Here is an 18504-nt window from a genome sequence, read left to right as displayed (position 1 = left end):
TTGTTACCCCAAAATACAACACCAAGGTACGGGATGAGATTTTCCATTCATCCCACACATTCCCCACCTTCAGGGTGTCAGGGTGGGAGTGTTCCAGCTCAACCTCAGTGAACTGGAACCAATCAAATCTACACTCCCATGAAACGGTCCAAAATATCAAACATAAATCTGGCAATTTTGGCTCCTTTTCTGCCATGGATTATTTCAGGCTCTCACCAACTAATTCGCATTCAAGACAAGCACAATGAAATAGCATTGAAGCTTATTCTTCAGAGACATTGCCCCATCAGGATCAGGGTCAGGCAGCTGTGGGATTTTCAAGGATAAAGTAAACTCACCCGGGCTTGCCCCTCACTGTCTCCATTCTCACATCAGCAACTCCCACCTCAGCCAGGTGAGACCCTCCAGCACCAGGACCCCACCCATTCCCCTTGATTGGATGATCAGCTCAATCCCTGGCCTTTAATTAGCGGAGCATTGGAGATAGCAATGGGCATTCCTGAAGTGCAAACTATGGTGTCTGGGCCCAGACTCTCTCCCATGTCCCGTTCCCAAACTCTGATTAAACACCCACCTCCATGGAGATGTCAGAATCCAATATGGCGACCCTGGCTGAGACACCGAAGGGGAAGACAAGATGGTGTTTGATGCTTGGATGTTCACTCAGTATCTGAATGATCGTTTCCTTCCTACAGAATCCGTCTCTGTTCCTGTGCTTCAATTTTTGACACCACTTTATGTCTCACTTGTTGGGGGCTCAGTGTCCATCTCCTGTGAGTCTGTCCAGGGATCACTTCCCATTCAGTACACATGGTATGAAAAGACCCCGTCTGAAGATTCAAAGATCTCTGACACCAATAAACTGGATCTATATTGTCAATCCTTCACACAGCAACATCATCAATATTACTGCACAGCCTCAAATAACCAGGGAGACAAATCCAGTGAAATGGTTACAGTGTCAGTGATCAACAGAACAGGGGAGAATTGCAGTTATGAGATACAAAACAGACACAGTGGTAAGTGTTATTTTATTCAAACAATATGGTTGATGATTTTTTTTTATTCTTGCCAGTAGATATATATTTGATTGGTTACACAAGTGCCTTAAGAGCTGATCACATGACTTGATGGTATTGTCATTGGAGAGTTGCAAAGGCTGGTGTTTTAATTTCAGTTTATACTCTGTGCAGGCAAGGCCTCCTGGAATAAACTTGTTGTGTTTTACTTCGAAACTATGGGGGCAAACTTATGAAAAATATTCTAAATCCAGGGCATATGTAAAAATGGGAGAGTTTCTGATCCATTTCTTGGGAGACTCCAAGTCTGTGACCTTATGCACTTGGAATGAAAAAACTCAGCAAAAACCATTTCTCGCTTGTAGATTGAAGGGCTGAGGCTTAAATCACCAGAAGATTGGCTAAAAGCAGCAAAGTGCACCATTACACATGTGCAGGTCCTTCTGCTCTGAGGGTAGAGAAGTCTATCAGTCAGCCTCTGCTGAACAGGATTCACAATTGGGCGCAGAAGTGAAGATGAAGTTTGGAACTGCAAAGAAGAAATCAAAACAGCAAAGGCACATCTGTGATGATAGTAGTGCAATTGATATGGATGTGTATGTAAAGAAATATATTTATATTTCTTTATATAAATACATATAGTTTTTCGCTGTTTAAAGGAAATGCTTAAAAATTCAGTTTCATGCTACAGGGAGTCAGTGTTTGGTGGGAATGCAACTCAGATGCTGAGAGAGCAGAATAATTCTGCAATTTGGATTAGAATGATTGACAGGGTGATGTGATGATGTGGTTTATAAGCAGAGAGAGAAAGCTGCAGCAGAAAGCGGTTCACTTTACACCTGAAGCCTGGTTGAAGTTAGAAGGATTTTGCAGAGTCCTGGAACTCTATCTCTCCAAATACTTCAGAATGTTCATTTCAACAAATATATTTATGGTTGGTCAGTGTATTTAAAGTAATCATTCAGTCTGTAAGAGAAATTTTGTTTATTTGGAACTAAAACAGTGATAAGCTATAAATTAATGTTGCATCCTTTTCATTTTTAAATATTGTTCAACTGTTCATAAATACATTGCTTGATTTGTTAGAGTTACATTTAAACTGTGTTAGTTATTAGGATGCTACCTGCACTTGGTGGTTTGAATTATAAGAAGAGACTGGATAGACGAGACCATAGGAGGCTTAGGGATGATCTTATAGAGGTCAATAAAATAATGAGTGTAGATAGTCAACATCTTTTCCCAAAGGTAGGGGAGCCTAATGCTAATGGGCATAGATTTAACATGAGAGGGGAGGGATACGATAGGTCCAGGAATTCCAATTCTTCGAGTGCTTCCTCTCCTTTTATGTGTGACCTATCCAATAGCTCAGTATTCCTCCTGGAATACTATATCTGCATCATCCCTTTCCTTGGTAAACACAGACAAAATATTAATTTAAAACCATTCTCACAGCCTTTGCATCTGCACACAAGTTTCCTTCTTCATCTCTGACAGGCACCACACTTTCCTTAACCTTTTAAAATTAATATATTGATAAAACACCTTTGGGTTTTCTTTAATTTTATTCACTAGTTTTTTCATGCCTTCTCTTTGACTTCCTTGCTTCCTTTTGTGCTTCATCCCTGTGCTTCCTATATTTGCCTCAGCACTTGCCATGTTCGTTGCGTGTGTCTATCATACACTTTCTGTTTGATCTTCTCCCATGTTTTTCTAGATCACTGGGGGGTATAGATTTGTCATTGCCTCTCTTATTTTTGGAGGGGACATTGTACTTTGTCAACTTTGTAGATTTAGGATCTCAATATAGGGTATCCATTGATTTATCCTCTGGCAGTGCTGTCCAATCCACCTCAGCCGAGACCCTTTGCATTCCAGCAAAATTTGCTCCCCCCAGTTCAAAACTTTAACTCCTGCCTTATCTCTGTCCTTTGCCATCATAATGCTAAACCTAACTAAATTGTGATTTAATGTTCCCGATACAATGACCAACTGTCACTTCACTCACATGTCCTTTTTCATTCCCTGCTTTCCCCAGCATCAAGCGGATCCTTTGTCAAGCACTACCTCCTGGCATCTGCCCCCTGGCCCTGCCCTTACCCCCAGCCCATTAGCCCAGACAAGGTCAAAGCCCTTACTCCTACATGGGCCCAGGTGCCAGTGTGCAGTCGGAGAACAGGTAGGAGTCAGGCTTGTGTGGCACCAGGAGGCAGGATCACAGTGTGCCTTACAGTGACTCCTCATCACACTTCAGCCTTGATCAGAGACCCGCTACCAGTGCCAGCCCACACCCACTATCCAATTGTGATGTGACTTGGAATCGGTGCTGGGGTGAGGGGTGCGGGGGGAGCGGGGTTGGTAGGGACTGGTGGGGAAACAGGGTGGGGTGAAAGAGGTTGGGAGAGGGGAAAGGTGGGGATAGAGTGAAGGAGGGTGGTGGAAGAGGGTTGAGGGGGCAGTTTGGGTGTTGGTGGTTGGGGATGGTGTCTTCTGGGATGTGGCCCAAAAGACACCATCCCCAGCCACCACACTGCACAGCAACAACTAGGTGAATCGTGCTGCATTAAAGTGTCCCTTGCTGCCCTGCCTTGCTGGCCCTCGTCATCACCGCCTGTCCTTCATCCTCCAGCTCCTCGTACAGCCCCTCCTTCACATCCTGCAGGTGATGAGCTTCCTCCTCTATCTGCTCCTCCAGTACTCTCCCCACTGCTGGGAAACATTGTGCTGAGTGCAGCGTATAGTTACCAGCCACGATTCTCCCAAAAAAGTTCCAAGTGTTGAATTCATATGAAAACTGGTGGAAATCACACTGATTTTTTTTCAGTGCAACTTCAGACTCGAATCTCCCACACTCTGTGCTGTGCAGATGGCACAATCGGGAGTATCATTAAAAGCTCGGGGGGAGCGGGGCCTATTCGTGCTGCAGGCTGAAAGTTCTGGGCTCTGCGCATGTGCATTGGCCCTTATCTGTCAGGCTGCTGTTTGCTGGCCAGCCCAATTACTGGCTAGCCTGGGACCCTCACATCTCTGCCCCTCCAGCGCCCCTGTCCATTCAAGGGCCAGCCCCGAACCCCCGTCCTGTCCTGGACGGCCCAATCTCAGTTCCTCCCCCCCCGCCACAAGCAGTGACAATGCCTCCAACACTCCGATAGATCCTCCCATCAGCAGAATCCCCCCCCCACCCCGAGACGCAGACCCCACCCCCGACAAACCCCTTCCAGCTGACTACTATATACCCCCAGCCTGCCCCGATCACTGGCCTCCCTCCTGGCCCCATCGAGGGCAATGGCAGAGTGGCAGTGGGATCTGCCACTCCAACCGATTGCTCCCTAGGCCCCGCCCCTAGGTATTGCCCCCATAGCACTGTCCCATAATGGGCAGTGCCAAGGTGCCCCCCCAGGCATGGGCACTTTGCCCCTTTGGCAGTGCCAGGGGCACAAGCTGGCAATACCAGGGTATCCATGCCCAAGAGGCACAATCCCCCCCGACTCCCTGCGAGGGCCCCCTTCACTGCAGCGGGGTCATGCCACTAGTTCCCCAAAAGTGGGGAGCTAATCTGAACCCCACTGGAGTGAAATACTCCTAACAGAGTGGGAGATGCTAGCGGGCCTGGAGATTTCAGCCCCAGGGCTGCCAATCAGATTTAAATTACATTAAAAATAGATTTAAATCACTGGCCTGGTGTTTCCAGTGGTTTCCGGTGCAGCTCCCTGCCTGCTGTGGCAGGTTGGCCAGGGCAGGCAGGGAGAGCATACAGGTTGGTGTGCGGGTGTGGCCACTGTGCACCCTTGAGCCAATGCCATGGGCGCTACAACAGCATTCCCTTCCAGCCACGTGCTGCAGGTCAGGCACACGGGGCAGACTCCTGATTATCACAAGATGGGTTCCTATTCACTGCAGAGTAAATGCAGCGTGCGTGTCTGTGTCAACATGAGCGCCCCAGCTCGGAGCACCAGCTGCCTGAATTGATCAGCCCTCAAGCAGCACACAGTGCCCTTCCTGCTCTGCCCAACTCAAACCCCAGCACTCAGTGCAGTCCCTCACCACACCCCACAGCCAGGACAATGGTACATCCATGTGCCCTGGAAACAGCAGACCCCGCCCCCCCCAACCCCCATTGAGCACTTAGTAAAGTCCTGCACCCCATCCAACAAATGGCACATCCTGGGACTGGAGACAACAGCCTCCCCCCATTGTGATGTCACGCCAGAGATGGGGTGGAGACGCTAGCGGGGGGTGGAGAATTTAATGATGGACTTGCTAATTATATGCAAAGTTATGGTAACGCATGTAAATTGATGCCACCCTGATTTTCAACACCAATCTGTTTGCGCTAAGAAACGTGGGCTGGGAGACCCGCAGAGGCCCGACTGCCCAGCGAGAAGCCTGTGAAAGGGCCTCTGCTAATGTCTCCCAGCCTGCTGCGCTACACAAGCAGTGGGTTGGAAGAATTGCCACCACCAACACCCCTTGATATTTAAGCCCCCAAAAAATACGTTGTGAACTTCTCCTGTTTTCACGATTTAGAATTTTCAGATCACTCCCATATCATGTGATAAATTTCCATATTCAGGATTACTTTCAGGTGGAATTTAAGTCATTAGAATGTATGTGTTTGAATGAAGCAGTTATTCTCTGTTCAATTCCTGAAATGTTGTCTCCTCAGGTGCATTGTGGGCAGAAAGGAAAATAACAGGAATTGTGGGAAGGGCGATCACAATCGATTGTCACTATGGGGCAGAGTACCGGTCAAACGTGAAATATTGGTGTCGCGGCTGGACTCACCTGTGTGATGTTGTAGCAGCGACAGATCGGCAATATGACAGAATATCAATCACAGATAACAAGTCACAAGGAGTATTTGTTGTCACAATGAAGGATCTTCACTCAGGAGATGCAGGATGGTACAGCTGTGGAATTGAAGAACGTGGTTTGGATCCAATATATCAAGTAAAACTACAAGTATCTAACGGTACATTTCACAGTGATTGTCTTCATTGCTCTCAACTGAAATGTCAGATCAATGGCTAGAATTATACATATTAAGATCAGGGGTGGGGCTCTAGTAGCGCAGCGGGCCGGGAGCCGTCAGCGGAGACCATTTTGCAGTCGTCCCGCTGGGTGCCACGGCCTCCACACATCTCTGAGACTATGTTTTTTGACATAATCAGCTCCGTGCCAGAAATCTCTATTTCCATATGATTAGTGGGCCAGGGAATAAATTCTCCATGCCCGCTAGCATCTGCCCCCCATCCCCCCGCCACCCCTCCCCCCACCCCTCCCCACCCTTCATACCCCCGCCAGGATTGATCCCCTCCAGCGGGGTTTAGTGCTGCGCCCCACTAATGGGGAACAGGCAGCCTGACCCTGCTGGATAGAAGAGACCCTCCTGACAGGTCTGGGGTTAAGGGGGGTGTGCCAGCCTGACAATGCTAGCCTGATACCCTGCCACAGCCAAAGGGGCAAATGGCACTGCCCAAGGGGAACTTTGGCACTGCCTGCTGGCATAGGGCAATGCAGTGACAGGGCGAGGGGGGTTGAGGCATATTGGGAGCCAGGTCCTATTAGCAGGGTCATTGGCAGTGGGGGAACCTACTGCTTCTCTGCCAGATCGGTGGCGGAGGGAGGGAATGAGGGTGACTGGTGTTGGCCATCAGGACAAGGAGGTTCAGCGCTGCCGGAGAGAGGGGCGGCTCAGGGATGGCCATTGGGGGGTGGGGTTCCAGGATTATCAGAGGGAGATCAGGGCTGACGGGATGGGGAGGGGGAAGATGGGGGCTGATCATTAGGATCAGGGGTTGGGTCAGGACTGACCAAGGGGATCTGGGAGATCAGAGGTTGGCCGAGGGTGATGAGAGGGGGACATAGGATCTGGTGCGGGAGGCCCAGGACGCTAGCGATCAGCGGGGTGGGAGGGTCAGAAGCCAGCAGTGGTGGATTGCAGGGCTGTCCAGCGATCAGGAAGCATTGTGTGATCAACAAACTTCAATATATTACATTTGATTCCCTCATCCAAATAATTGATGTAGATTGCGAACATATGGGGTCCAAATACTGATCCTTTTTTTGGGTGTGGTTTTCTAAGATTCCCTCCAACTAATTCACATTTGAGACACAATTAGACAGCATTGAAGGCTAGTTACTGAAAGAAATTGTTTCCCATAGTTTTTATGTTAACTCATTCACAGCATCATTGCTTCTGTCCTGATCTGAAACATCATTGCCTAATGATAGACATTGTCGTTCAGGATGCCTGCAAGATGCAGAGATATGGAGACCTGAATGTGTTGGTGAGATTGCAACATGATGGACCTTGAATGAGATGTAGGAGTGGTTAGAGTTGGGAACGTTTGTTTTTTAGATGTTTAATCAGTACCTGAATGTTTCTTTCCCACAGAACCCGTCTCTGTTCCTGTGCTTAGATTTTTATCACCACCAAATGCCTCATGTTCTGGGGGCTCAGTGTCCGTCTCCTGTGAGTTTGTCCGGGGATCACTTCCCATTCAGTACACATGGTATGAAAAGACCCCGTCTGAAGATTCAAAGATCTCTGACACCAATAAATTGGATCTACATTGTCAATCCTTCACACAGCAACATCATCAATATTACTGCACAGCCTCAAATAACCAGGGAGAAAAATCCAGTGAAATGGTTACAGTGTCAGTGATCCACATTTCAGAGAAAGACTGCAGTTATGTGACACAAATCAGCAGTGTTGGTAAGTGTCACTATAAAACACCAATATAAACTGAATTTTTAAATAGGTTTATCCAAACTGCTTATAGCCAAAGTTGGTTCAGTCTGTCAGAATTGGTCACATTGCTTCTATCTGGTCCCTGATGATCTGCATTTTTGATGGAAATGAAATCATCAAATATTGTAGACATTCCAGTCACCCCACAAAATCAAAAGGAAGCTTGATTCACTGAGAGTTTAGAAAGCCACATGCCTATTTCGAAATGGAACTTCTAAAGTCTCCCAGCTTGGGAAAGATGTCAAGGAGAGTGTGTTGAAGAGTTGAATTCTATTGACACTCGAGGTGAAAGGTTTTTAACACTGAAGCATTAAATATTCTTTTAAAGCAGCCAATACCTCCTGTCTTGTTCACAGTGAGCCAACACAGTAATTCTCCGTAAAAAGAGACACATTTGTACCAGACACACATTTGATGAAGAAAATTGGCCTGTGAAACTTGTTGCATTGAGCTGAGCTTCTGGGAGATTCTGTATCAGTGCAACTCATTTCTCACATTTTGCAGCAGACTCTTCACTGAAACAAACCCAATTATGAGAGTTCTCCATGGCAGCAGGGGGGCAGGGGACGGGGAGGGGTGGGGGGTGGCTGGAGGGGGGAGGATCTACTGACAGTAACACGGATTAACTTGATAAAATAGTCAGAAAATCCACTGCCAATGAGCGATTGTTTCCTGTCACTGATGTAAGATCAGAAAACTGTCCTCTAGACAGGGGAAACAGCCATTGTCAATAATAGCCAGAGACTGGTGGATGTATTCACATGCCATTTGTCTATTATTTTAATAGAAAGTTTCCTTAAGCAGCAAAACTCCATCAAATATTAACCGCCTCTCCACTCAGCGGTAGAAGTAATTCCACATTCAATATTTCACTGTGTTTTCATTGCAAAGCTGACCACAAGGACATTACAATATTTGCTGCGCCCCCAGGAAGAAATTGTCCAGTGGTGACAGAGTCCAGCTCTCTGACTAAAAGTTTCCTTTCTGTTTCAAGAAGGCAGAGTAGGCGATATCTGAATTACAAAACTGGGTCCTTCCTAATAACTGTAAGATCAATGCCCAGGCATAGGAACAAAATACAAATATTAAGTATAAACTAGGCCCTTTCCTCACTACCACACAGGGGAGGATTAGAGGGAAATGAATTCTCCCAAATCCATTCTCCCAACCAAGTCCTGAGGTTCCATTTGGGAAGAGGGCTCTCTTGGTTGACTTAATCAGATGAATCTGAACATTATCCTCATGTCTCGATAGGAGCTGAATATACTTGTGAAGTTTTCACAACAAAATCACCCACAACTTCAGTTGCGTCTTCAGGATCTACACCTGTCAGTGAAAGGTACAGTGTTCTCATTGCTGATGTTTCCATTAACATTGCTTTCCAGCCAGAATCAATGATTATCAGTTTTGGCATGAGGCTTTACAATAATTTACCACAATGGAAATGCTGGGTGTGTTTACATGGTGCTATTGTGTCAGCTTCCTTGTCACTGGGGGTGATTTTACCATTTCCCTCCCCACAGCCCCCCCTTCCCACCCATTGATGGGCATGACGAGCTGCTAAAATTACCAAAGAGCCAAGAAATCATTTGAGTCCAATTTCTCACCTCTCGCAACCTTACCGGCACCAGATATCCGGTGTGTTCAGCCTCCAGCCAATTTCCAGCAACAGACTGGATATATTTTTTAAGTCTATGGTAAACCTAATTTAAACGAAATTAGCCAGCGCGGGACGCAATCTTCCTGGCTCACTTGCCTTTGTGGCCCAGCCAGAAGAGTTTGCCTCTGATCAGTAAAACACCTGGATTTTATAACAGGGGCCAGTCGTGATGGCCTTGGCAATAGAACTGGAGGCTGTTGGTGTCCCCCGGGAAGTTGAGGCCAAAGGGAGCTGCTCCTTGGGCAGTGCCCAAGGGTATGGGGAGGGAGGGATGCTGCCAAACTCCACGCAATCGTTGGGGGTGGGAGAAGGGCCCATTGCCACTCTGCCCATGAGCAGTGCAGAGGGAGATGGGGCCCACTGCCACACTGCATGCAGTTGGTGGGGATAGGAGGGGGATGATACGTTAGGGTGGTGTGGGGGGGGTTGGCGCAGAGGGGTCGATCACGATCAGTCGTGGCCCCTGGATAGATGGAAGAGGGGTGCTTTTGAGGTCAGCTGCATTAGCAGAGTGCTGACAGAATTCCCTCTCAGATTTATCAGCTGTCTGCTGGATGCCATTGCTCATGTGCAACCACATAAGTTTGCACATGCACAATGGCTCCCTTTGCTGCTGCAGCAGCCTTGCTGGCAAGTTAACCTGTGCCCTTCCCTCTAGAGGCTAGAAATGGTCTAGTCCATTTTGTCTTGCTCTGAGTGCAGAACATAGACAATTTGGACTCACGCAAAAAAAAACGGATCTGAAACTCTCCTATCTTCACACGAGCTGGGCACTTTGAATTTTTCTCCTAAAATTGTTCCCACTGATTCTGTCAGTGGAACCCCAGACTAAGAATTAAGCTTTTTCTGTTTGCCTTCGATGGTGCAGTTTTCATTATTCATGTTAATCACTTCACCATGAACCCAATCTCATGGAGTTGTGCTTGTCACAATCTAGTGATGCCAGATTTCCTTAACCCTGTGTGTTCTGGAGTATGGCTGACAGGAACATTGCATTCACTGTCATCATCTTCTTCTCAGTTGTCCAGTTTAATACGTTGTTCCCAATCTGAGTGGGTTAAAGGCTGTCTGCTTCCAGCTGGTTCTGAATTTCCTGTTAGGAGGTGCACTAGAGAATTGTGGGATGATGAAAACAGAAAGTGCTGGAAAATCTCAGCAGGTCCGGCAGCATCTGTGGAGAGAGGAGCAGAGTTAATATTGAGTGGAATATGATTCTATTTTGGAACAGTGTGGGATGGAGTTATTGGAAGTTTCTTACTCACTGAACAGATATCTCGCCATTGTTATATTGCACCAGACAATGTTGCTGTCCCAGTGACCAGTCAATTCATAACATTCTTTCTTCTAAGATTTTACTCAGCATTACAGATATACTGAGGAAATTTAATGAAACCAACTCCATTTGAGCTGTATCTAATCATCATGAAGTTGATCAGTGAAACTCTAGTTGATTGTTCCAGCTAACGTGCCTTGTCTGTGCGGTGCTGCTACAAAAGGTCAGAGTGTAAAGAGGAGATTAATGTTTCAAACATGAAGCTGCCTCATTCCCTTCAAATCATTCTGTATTTCTTCCAGTTTGCTCAGTTCCATTATCTGGAATGTGATTCGCTGGGGGCTCTTTACCCTCCTGGTGATTTGTGTTATTTTGGTCACATGGTGCACGAGAAAATCTCAGGTGAGGATTTTGGACTTTACAACAATCATTCTGCAAGTTGTCCATCAATTATTTTTAAAAAATTGATCAATTATTTTTAAAAAATTGATCGCAGATATTGTAAAGAGAAGGTTGCATTGAAATCAATGTCCACAGGGGGAAACAAAGCCATCGGCACCACTGGTGGCTTTTTTAAAAGAGATGTAAGGGAGAGGTTTTTCACACAGAGGGCGGTGAATGCACGGCCAGAGGAGGTGATAAATCAGATTCTATAACATAATTCAAGAGGCATCTGGATAGATAAATGAAAAGGCAGGGAATAGAGAGATATGGGCCATGTAGAGGCAAGAAAATATTAGATTAGCGAGGCATCAGTAGCGGCACAGACTTGGTGGCCTGTTCCTGTATTGTTCTTTGTTCTGCCATATTGCTCAGAACCAGTCCCATGGTGTCACGCTGGCAGGACAGGCTGTGATTGAGCCCTGACAGCAACTTTAGTTTTCTAAAGATTGAAATGCTATTTTTAAAGTCTGGCCAGTTTTATGAATGTTAAGATGGAACCTCAATCCCCACATACAACCCTTCCCCACCCCGCCCCATCTCAAACACCATGCAATACACCCGCCACTCCCCCCCCACCCCCGCAACTCCCAAAATTTCTCCGGGCATTGCCTGATACTTTCCCCGGCCAAGTGACACAAATGCTACTTGCCACTTGTCAGCCCAAGACTGGCTATTGTCAATATCTGAAAAGTCGTGGATCGTGCTGAACATTGTGCAGTCAACAGCAAACATCCCAGCATCTGACTTTATGTTGGAAGGAAGGTTATTGCTGAAGATGTTTGGGCTGAGAATCCTTTGTAACTCGTGTAGTGATGTCCTGGAGCTGAGATGGCTGACCTCCAACCATAACAACCACCTTCTTTTATGCCAGGTATCACTCCAACCAATGGAGGGCTTTCCTCCGAGTCCCATTCATTCTGGTTTTGTTCAGGGTCCTTGATCCTACACTTGGTCAAATGCTGTCTTGATGTCCAGGGCAGTCACTCTCATCTCACCTCTGGCATTCTGCTCTTTTGTCCATGTTTTAACCAAGGCTATAATAGGGCCTGGAGCTGAGTGACCCTGGCTGAACCCAAACTGAGCATCCATGAGCAGGTTATTGCTGAGTAAATGCCTCTTGATGAGGAAATGACCTCTTCCATCACTTTACTGATTATTGAGATTAGATTGATGGGGCAGTAATTGGCCAGGTTGGACTTGTCCTCCTTTTTGTAGAGACTTACCTGAGCAATTTTCTACATTGCTGGGTAGATGCCAGTGTTGTAGCTGTACTGGAACAGCTTGCCTAGAGGTGCAGCAAATTCTGAAGCACAAGTCTTCAGTTCTATTGCCAGAGAATTAATCACAGCCACAGGGAAACATCAGTTATCCATGCAAAAGTTACATGTCTTCATGAGGGATGCAAATGCCAGTTCTTTCCAGTAATGGGTGATCAATGTGATCTCAAAACTGCCCCAAACTTTGCCTCAATCTGTTGCCACTTCCAGAATTCTGCTCAAATCTGAAATGTCAATTGATGCATTGTTCTCCCAGTCTCAACGAATCTGATTTTTTTTTCAGACACTCAATGAACCTAATTCTCAAAGTTGAACCAAAAAGGGAAATGAAGATTCCCTGCTGACATCCTCATTGGTGGAATTTTGCATCCTAGTCAAATATTAATTACTTATCCGGCTTTGAACATTTCTTTTAACCAATGTACATCATAAAAAGATTTTGTCATTAAATGAATTTGACAAAAAATATAGTGGCTGCGACCTTCAAGTTGCAAATATAAAACTGGACAATATTTGATTTGTTTGCTGACTCAATGGGCGGGATTTTCCTTTCTCGCCTGCCATGGGAAAAGTAGTGGGCGCGGGGGGTGGACCATGCAAAAATGCATTGACCTTGAGCGAGATTTTCTGCTTTTGGAGTGAGTGCGGCCAGAAAGACTCGCCCATTGTCTAGACTTCTCATTTCATATTCTTAACTTAATCCGTGTCAACTTAAACACTAACACATCTTGTAAGAAATAGACAACGTGACTTTTTCATTCACTGGAAACTAGTCGCTCTAATGATATGTTCCACATTGAATAGGGGTGGGAAAATGTGCCTGTATAGCAATAGAATTGGAGACACACTGAGTTATATAAGAATGTACTTCCCTTTACTCGAGAAAGCTGATTTTATCTTAACTTCATTATGTTATGATTTTACCTTTACCTTAGCAAATGCAATCTATACTTGTTAAAGTTTCCGTGTTTCCTAACGTCTACAAGCCCAGCTTCAAATATGAAGCCTGGTCCCCTGTCTGAGCTCCACCTCGTTCCTCCCCTCTACTGTCTCTGTGCTGTGGGATAGCCGTTCCAGCTTCTCGTCCAACAGCCAGTTCTGAATGATCCAAAATTACAATTGAACATTGTGAACAGAGCAGCCATTATCTTTGTCCCCACAAAAGCACCATTTTACTACCTTGCCACACCATCTGTTCAGCACGGTGAGCTGGGAAAATAGCGTGTAAAGCTACTGGAATTTTTAAGCAACTGGAATTTCTGGTTTCTGTCTTCCGTGCATGTATCTTCTTGTGATAAAATACAAAAAGAAAATAGTTGTGGTAGCTTGCCAAGTTTCCTTTCCTGATTTAGTTCATGGCACTAACAACCTGCCAGATTGTAACTAATGAATGAGGCACCAAGTAACTCTGTTAGTTGCCCATCAGTTGATGGTAATTTGAGGAGTTCAAATCAATCTCACGTTGGTGAATGGACTGTCTGTGGTTCACACCTGCAATCTCCTCTCAGGATAATGTGGATGACGGCAGCATCTCCTCCAACCTGTAGCCAGTGCCTGTTGTATCTAATTGGAACACGATTACTGAGCAGTGCCTAGCCATGGCAAGGGAATCTCTCACCCAGTCGGGGTCTGCACAGACTCACTGGCCAGGGAAAGGCTCCAAAGCTAATTGAGGTCTACAGGGCATCAGAGTCAGCCAACTGCCAGCAATGGGGACCCACCGACACATCGCTCTTGCCTTGATATCTCTCTGCGTGGGGGTTGATGTTTCTGAGGTTGAATTCCCAGCATCCCTCTCTCTTTACGGCAGCAACTTCCCCCATATCCCCACCACCCTCCCCCACCAACACCACCCCACCCCTCACTGTATTGTAACACAGAGGTCAATTCCTTTCTCCATATGCAACAGATTGTTGTTCGAGAACTGATTTTCTTATTGGTTTCAATGGTTGAAAGGGTTTTGTTTGATATAGAATGCTGCCAGTGAATGTTCCAACTTAAGTGAACAGAAACTCCGTTTAACCACAATTTATTCTCTCAAATAAGTTGATGTTTGATGACCAGCAGCTGAACTCTGGGAAAAAAAAGGTTTAAGCTCGTTGCACCTCATGGTGGTTTAACCACAAGAAAAATGTATTGCTGTTCTCAAGGTTGATGCATGAAGGAAACCTCTGAATGTACACTAAGTGTTAGGTACTAAATAAAGAGTTGTGTTTGCAATTAGAACATAGAAACCCTACAGTGCAGAAAGAGGCCATTTGGCCCATCGAGTCTGCACCGACCACAATCCCACCCAGGCCCTACTCCATTTCCTTACATATTTACCCTCTAATCCCCCTAACTACACATCTCAGGACACTAAGGGGCAATTGTTAGCATGGCCAATCAACCTAACCTGCACATCTTTGGACTGTGGGAGGAAGCCGGAGCACCTAGAGGAAGCCCACACAGACACGAGGAAAGTGTGAAAATTCCATACAGACAGTGACCCAAACCAGGAATCAAACCCAGGTCCCTGGAGTTGTGAAGCAGCAGTGTTAACCACTGTGCTACTGTGCCGCTGGATTATTGGGAGAAGGGGATCTGCATTATTACAGGTCTTGTTAGAAGCAAGCATCATGGTTGCTGATCCATTATTGGGCTCCATGTGATACAGATGGAGAAACAGCGAACAGGTGTACAGGCTTCATAGGAACTGCACCATGAGTCACTTACCCCAGAGGGAGGCGCTACTGAGCTGGATGAAGTCTTATGAATCATAAGCAAAAGGAAAGGCCAAAGCTGAGTGAAAATGGATGGATTGCTCTCCATCGATTCCCAAAAATCCTGAAACCGTCGTCAGTTAAACTGTGCTGGGAAATGAGGCTGTATTCTTGCAGCTTGGAACATTGATGGACCTTTCCGGAATTGGGTGGCAGGTTTCTCGGGATTCAATGGAATTGTTATCAACTGTTACACTCAGGATGTTACAGAAGCTTCCCAAAGGCTTGCACATGGCTAAATAACATTCAGAAACAGGGGACAAAGCTGTTTACTTCTAATTTTTTTCTCAGGGTTCCAGAGGGTAAGGACATCATTCTCAGCTCACATTCACAAAAACACAATTAAAAAAACCTGACTGGATAGATCTTCTGATGTGTGATATGTACATTAAAAGCATGCAAGTTTATATTTAGTTCCCTTGGCATTACCCGAGGCCTCTGAATCTCCGCCGATGGTTCCCATCTTGATAATGCTGGAAACTTCCAGCCTTCGACTCCAGAAGAGAAAATTCCATCCACCGTAACCCCCTCCTGGCAAGAACTGGTCAGCAAGGAGACAGATAGAAGACTGTGTCATCTGTTGTAAGGGTAACTGGACCCAATAAGCAGCATGAAGTTGGCTCAGACAGTGAGGGCAATATTCAACTGAGAGCTCCATTGTAGAGGAAGGTGAGGGTGGAATTTTGAGAGCTCATGTCACCATCATTAACCCAACATCCGCCCACCGATCACAATTCCTGGGAAGGTAAACCCCTGGGTCGGGCTGACCCATGGATCGTGGGTGGATCACTGAACCATTCCAGATCAAATAGTATCAACATCCCAGTGGGGGAGGAACACCACAGCAGGACCTTGCCCTGTCATTGTTCGTTTGAGGAAGAGACATTTGAAAAAAAAGCTCAGTTCACAACCACCAGAATGTGGCTTTTGACACAGATAAAGACACTTCTCACACTTTACAGGAACTTGAACTATTTGGTCAGATGTGACATACAAACTAGAAGCAGGAGTAGGCCATTCAGCCCTTTGAGCCTGTTTCGCCATTCATTTTGATCATGGCTGGTCATCAAAGTCAATATCCTGATTTCTCCCTTCCCCCCACATTCCTTGATCCCTCTGACCCCAAAAGTTCATCGGGTGTTAACTGCTTCAGCTGTGAATCTAATCAACATCCTCAGCCTGAAGGAGAGATGTGAATCTTCAGCTCAATACTTGCACAATGATTTGTCATTGCCCAAGATCAGGGGATTGCAACTCGAGAGTGGCTGAGAATGTTTCAGGGGATCGACACAGTGAATCATTTTGACACAGGTTGACACAAACTGAAGCTGGGGATTGATGACCAGACCCAGAATGATGCCGTCTCCCAGTAACTCCCCCAGGATCTGCTGCTAGAATGTTCTCACATTGAGCACCGCTTCAGTCTCTTTAACAGAGTCCCCACGTATTCCTCACCCTGAACTGGACAGGGCTCAAGAAACGATTCAGAAACAACTCCCCATCTGCCAGTGAAATACGTGACTGTGTTGGTGAAAATGGAGAGGCAGCTTAAACCGTCACTCAGATTTAACCATTGATATTCTCTTTCTCCACATCAGACCTGGACATTTCCAAATTTACTGCAGGTTGTCTGACACAGGGCATTCAATCTCATTCAAACAACTGTTCAAACCCCTGAATAACAAAGACATTAGAACAGATCCTCCAATCCGAGTATCTTTGAGTCAATATTCAACATAACGTGATTTGAGCACAGCCACAGAAAGGGGACAGGTTCAAGGAGAATAAAACATAAATTAAAGCTTCTCAGACCCTTCTCCGAACTGGGGTAATGAAAGACACCAACAGACTCCTTTTGAGCCTGAGTAGAATGAGGGAAGGGCAACTCAGAGATCAATGATTCCAAAAAATCAGGATCAAGAAACGAGTACCGGCACCAGAGAGGCATTCCAAACTCAACTCCTAATATTCACTCTGTTGTTATGGCAGCAGAGGGTGTAGGTTCTTGATTCCCAAATGTGTCCACATGTTCCAGTGGAGTTTATCTGGGGTACCAGACACATTTCCCAGCACAGAGAGCACATCAAGTTCTTGCTAGGTCAGTCTCTAGGTAACATCAGCAGACTGTTACAATTCAGGTCAGAAACTCCAAATTATGTTATGAAGCCTGCCTGGATATTAAGTTTTGCAATTTGAATTTGGCTAGGGTGAGTATGAGATGTTTCACTTCAGGTATGAGTCAACTGACCCACTAGAAAGCTTTTATCAAACAAAGTTTTTTTTTAAGAATACAATTAACATGTATAAAAAGAAAATTAACAATAACTTTTACCAATTACAAACAAGAAAAAAACAACCATGATATTGCATAACCATTAAAAAATATATGAAGTGTTCCAATCAAACTTCCCTGTACAGATTCCTTGCTGCAAGTTTAGCACAGAAAATACAAATGCTTATGTGATGCCAAAACTTAGTCCTTTGGCTGGATGCTGCAGTTCTCTTGAGACACACACACACACACACACACACACACACACACACACAGTTAGAACAGCTTCCCAAAACATCAGGGAGAGAAAGAAAGAGAGAGAGAGAGACTCTAGACACTAGCTGGCAAAGACACTAACCGCAGAATTTTCACTCCAGGGAGACAAGAAGCCTTGCTTCCACCTAGCCAGCAGAATTTCCAATACCAGGGAAAGGGAGAAAAATGTTGCTTTTCAGTATGATATCCACTCCCTTTCAAACTAAAACTGCAGTCAGCAGCCAAACCGAAAATTAAACCCTGAATTCACTAAGAAAAGAAAACTATCCAAAACGTGACCAGCCAATCAGTCTTCATCTTAACATTGCAAGATTATGAAACAAATCCCAAAAAGTACCTGAGGCCCAGAATAAAAATAAGCAAAACTCGTTTAAGCCATTGAAGCTACAATATAAGGATTTCTAGCAGACAGCCCAGCTATAATGATACCTAAAGGCCTGCTTACAACTGCAGAGAATATGATTGAAAAAAAACATTTCTTGAAGGTACACTAGCATCACCAGAGACTCAGTCTCTTCTCATGTTTCAGAGATATCCCTTCCGATGGGGGAAACTACCTTGCACATAGTGTGTCAAGATATACAGCGTTGATGACTGGGTGTCAGCCAGTTTAATATTTTCATTAGGATAAAGCTGATATCTGAAAGAAAAACAAAAAATGCTGGACAATCACAGCAGGTCTTACAGCATCTGTGGGTAGAGAGTACAGCTATCATTTCAACTCTAGATGACACTTTGCTAGATCTGTAACCCTCTTCAAATCAAAA

At 45.5% G+C, this 18504-nt stretch overlaps 1 protein-coding gene across 1 annotated transcript in view; it reads left to right on the top strand.

Annotated features, from left to right (window-relative positions):
• LOC145357143 (uncharacterized) overlaps positions 1-18504 on the top strand; it is a 120859-nt gene that overhangs the window by 49574 nt on the left and 52781 nt on the right. The window contains exons 15-17 of the mRNA XM_080210299.1: positions 696-1019; positions 5683-5988; positions 7414-7737. Coding sequence (XP_080066425.1) covers positions 696-1019; positions 5683-5988; positions 7414-7737 — 954 coding nt within the window. The remainder of the gene's footprint in view (positions 1-695; positions 1020-5682; positions 5989-7413; positions 7738-18504) is intronic.

The sequence above is a fragment of the Carcharhinus amblyrhynchos genome, chromosome 22 (assembly GCF_965287045.1).
Source record: "Carcharhinus amblyrhynchos chromosome 22, sCarAmb.v2.hapA, whole genome shotgun sequence".
Taxonomy (NCBI): domain Eukaryota; kingdom Metazoa; phylum Chordata; class Chondrichthyes; order Carcharhiniformes; family Carcharhinidae; genus Carcharhinus; species Carcharhinus amblyrhynchos.
This window is presented reverse-complemented; position numbering and strand designations above follow the sequence as displayed.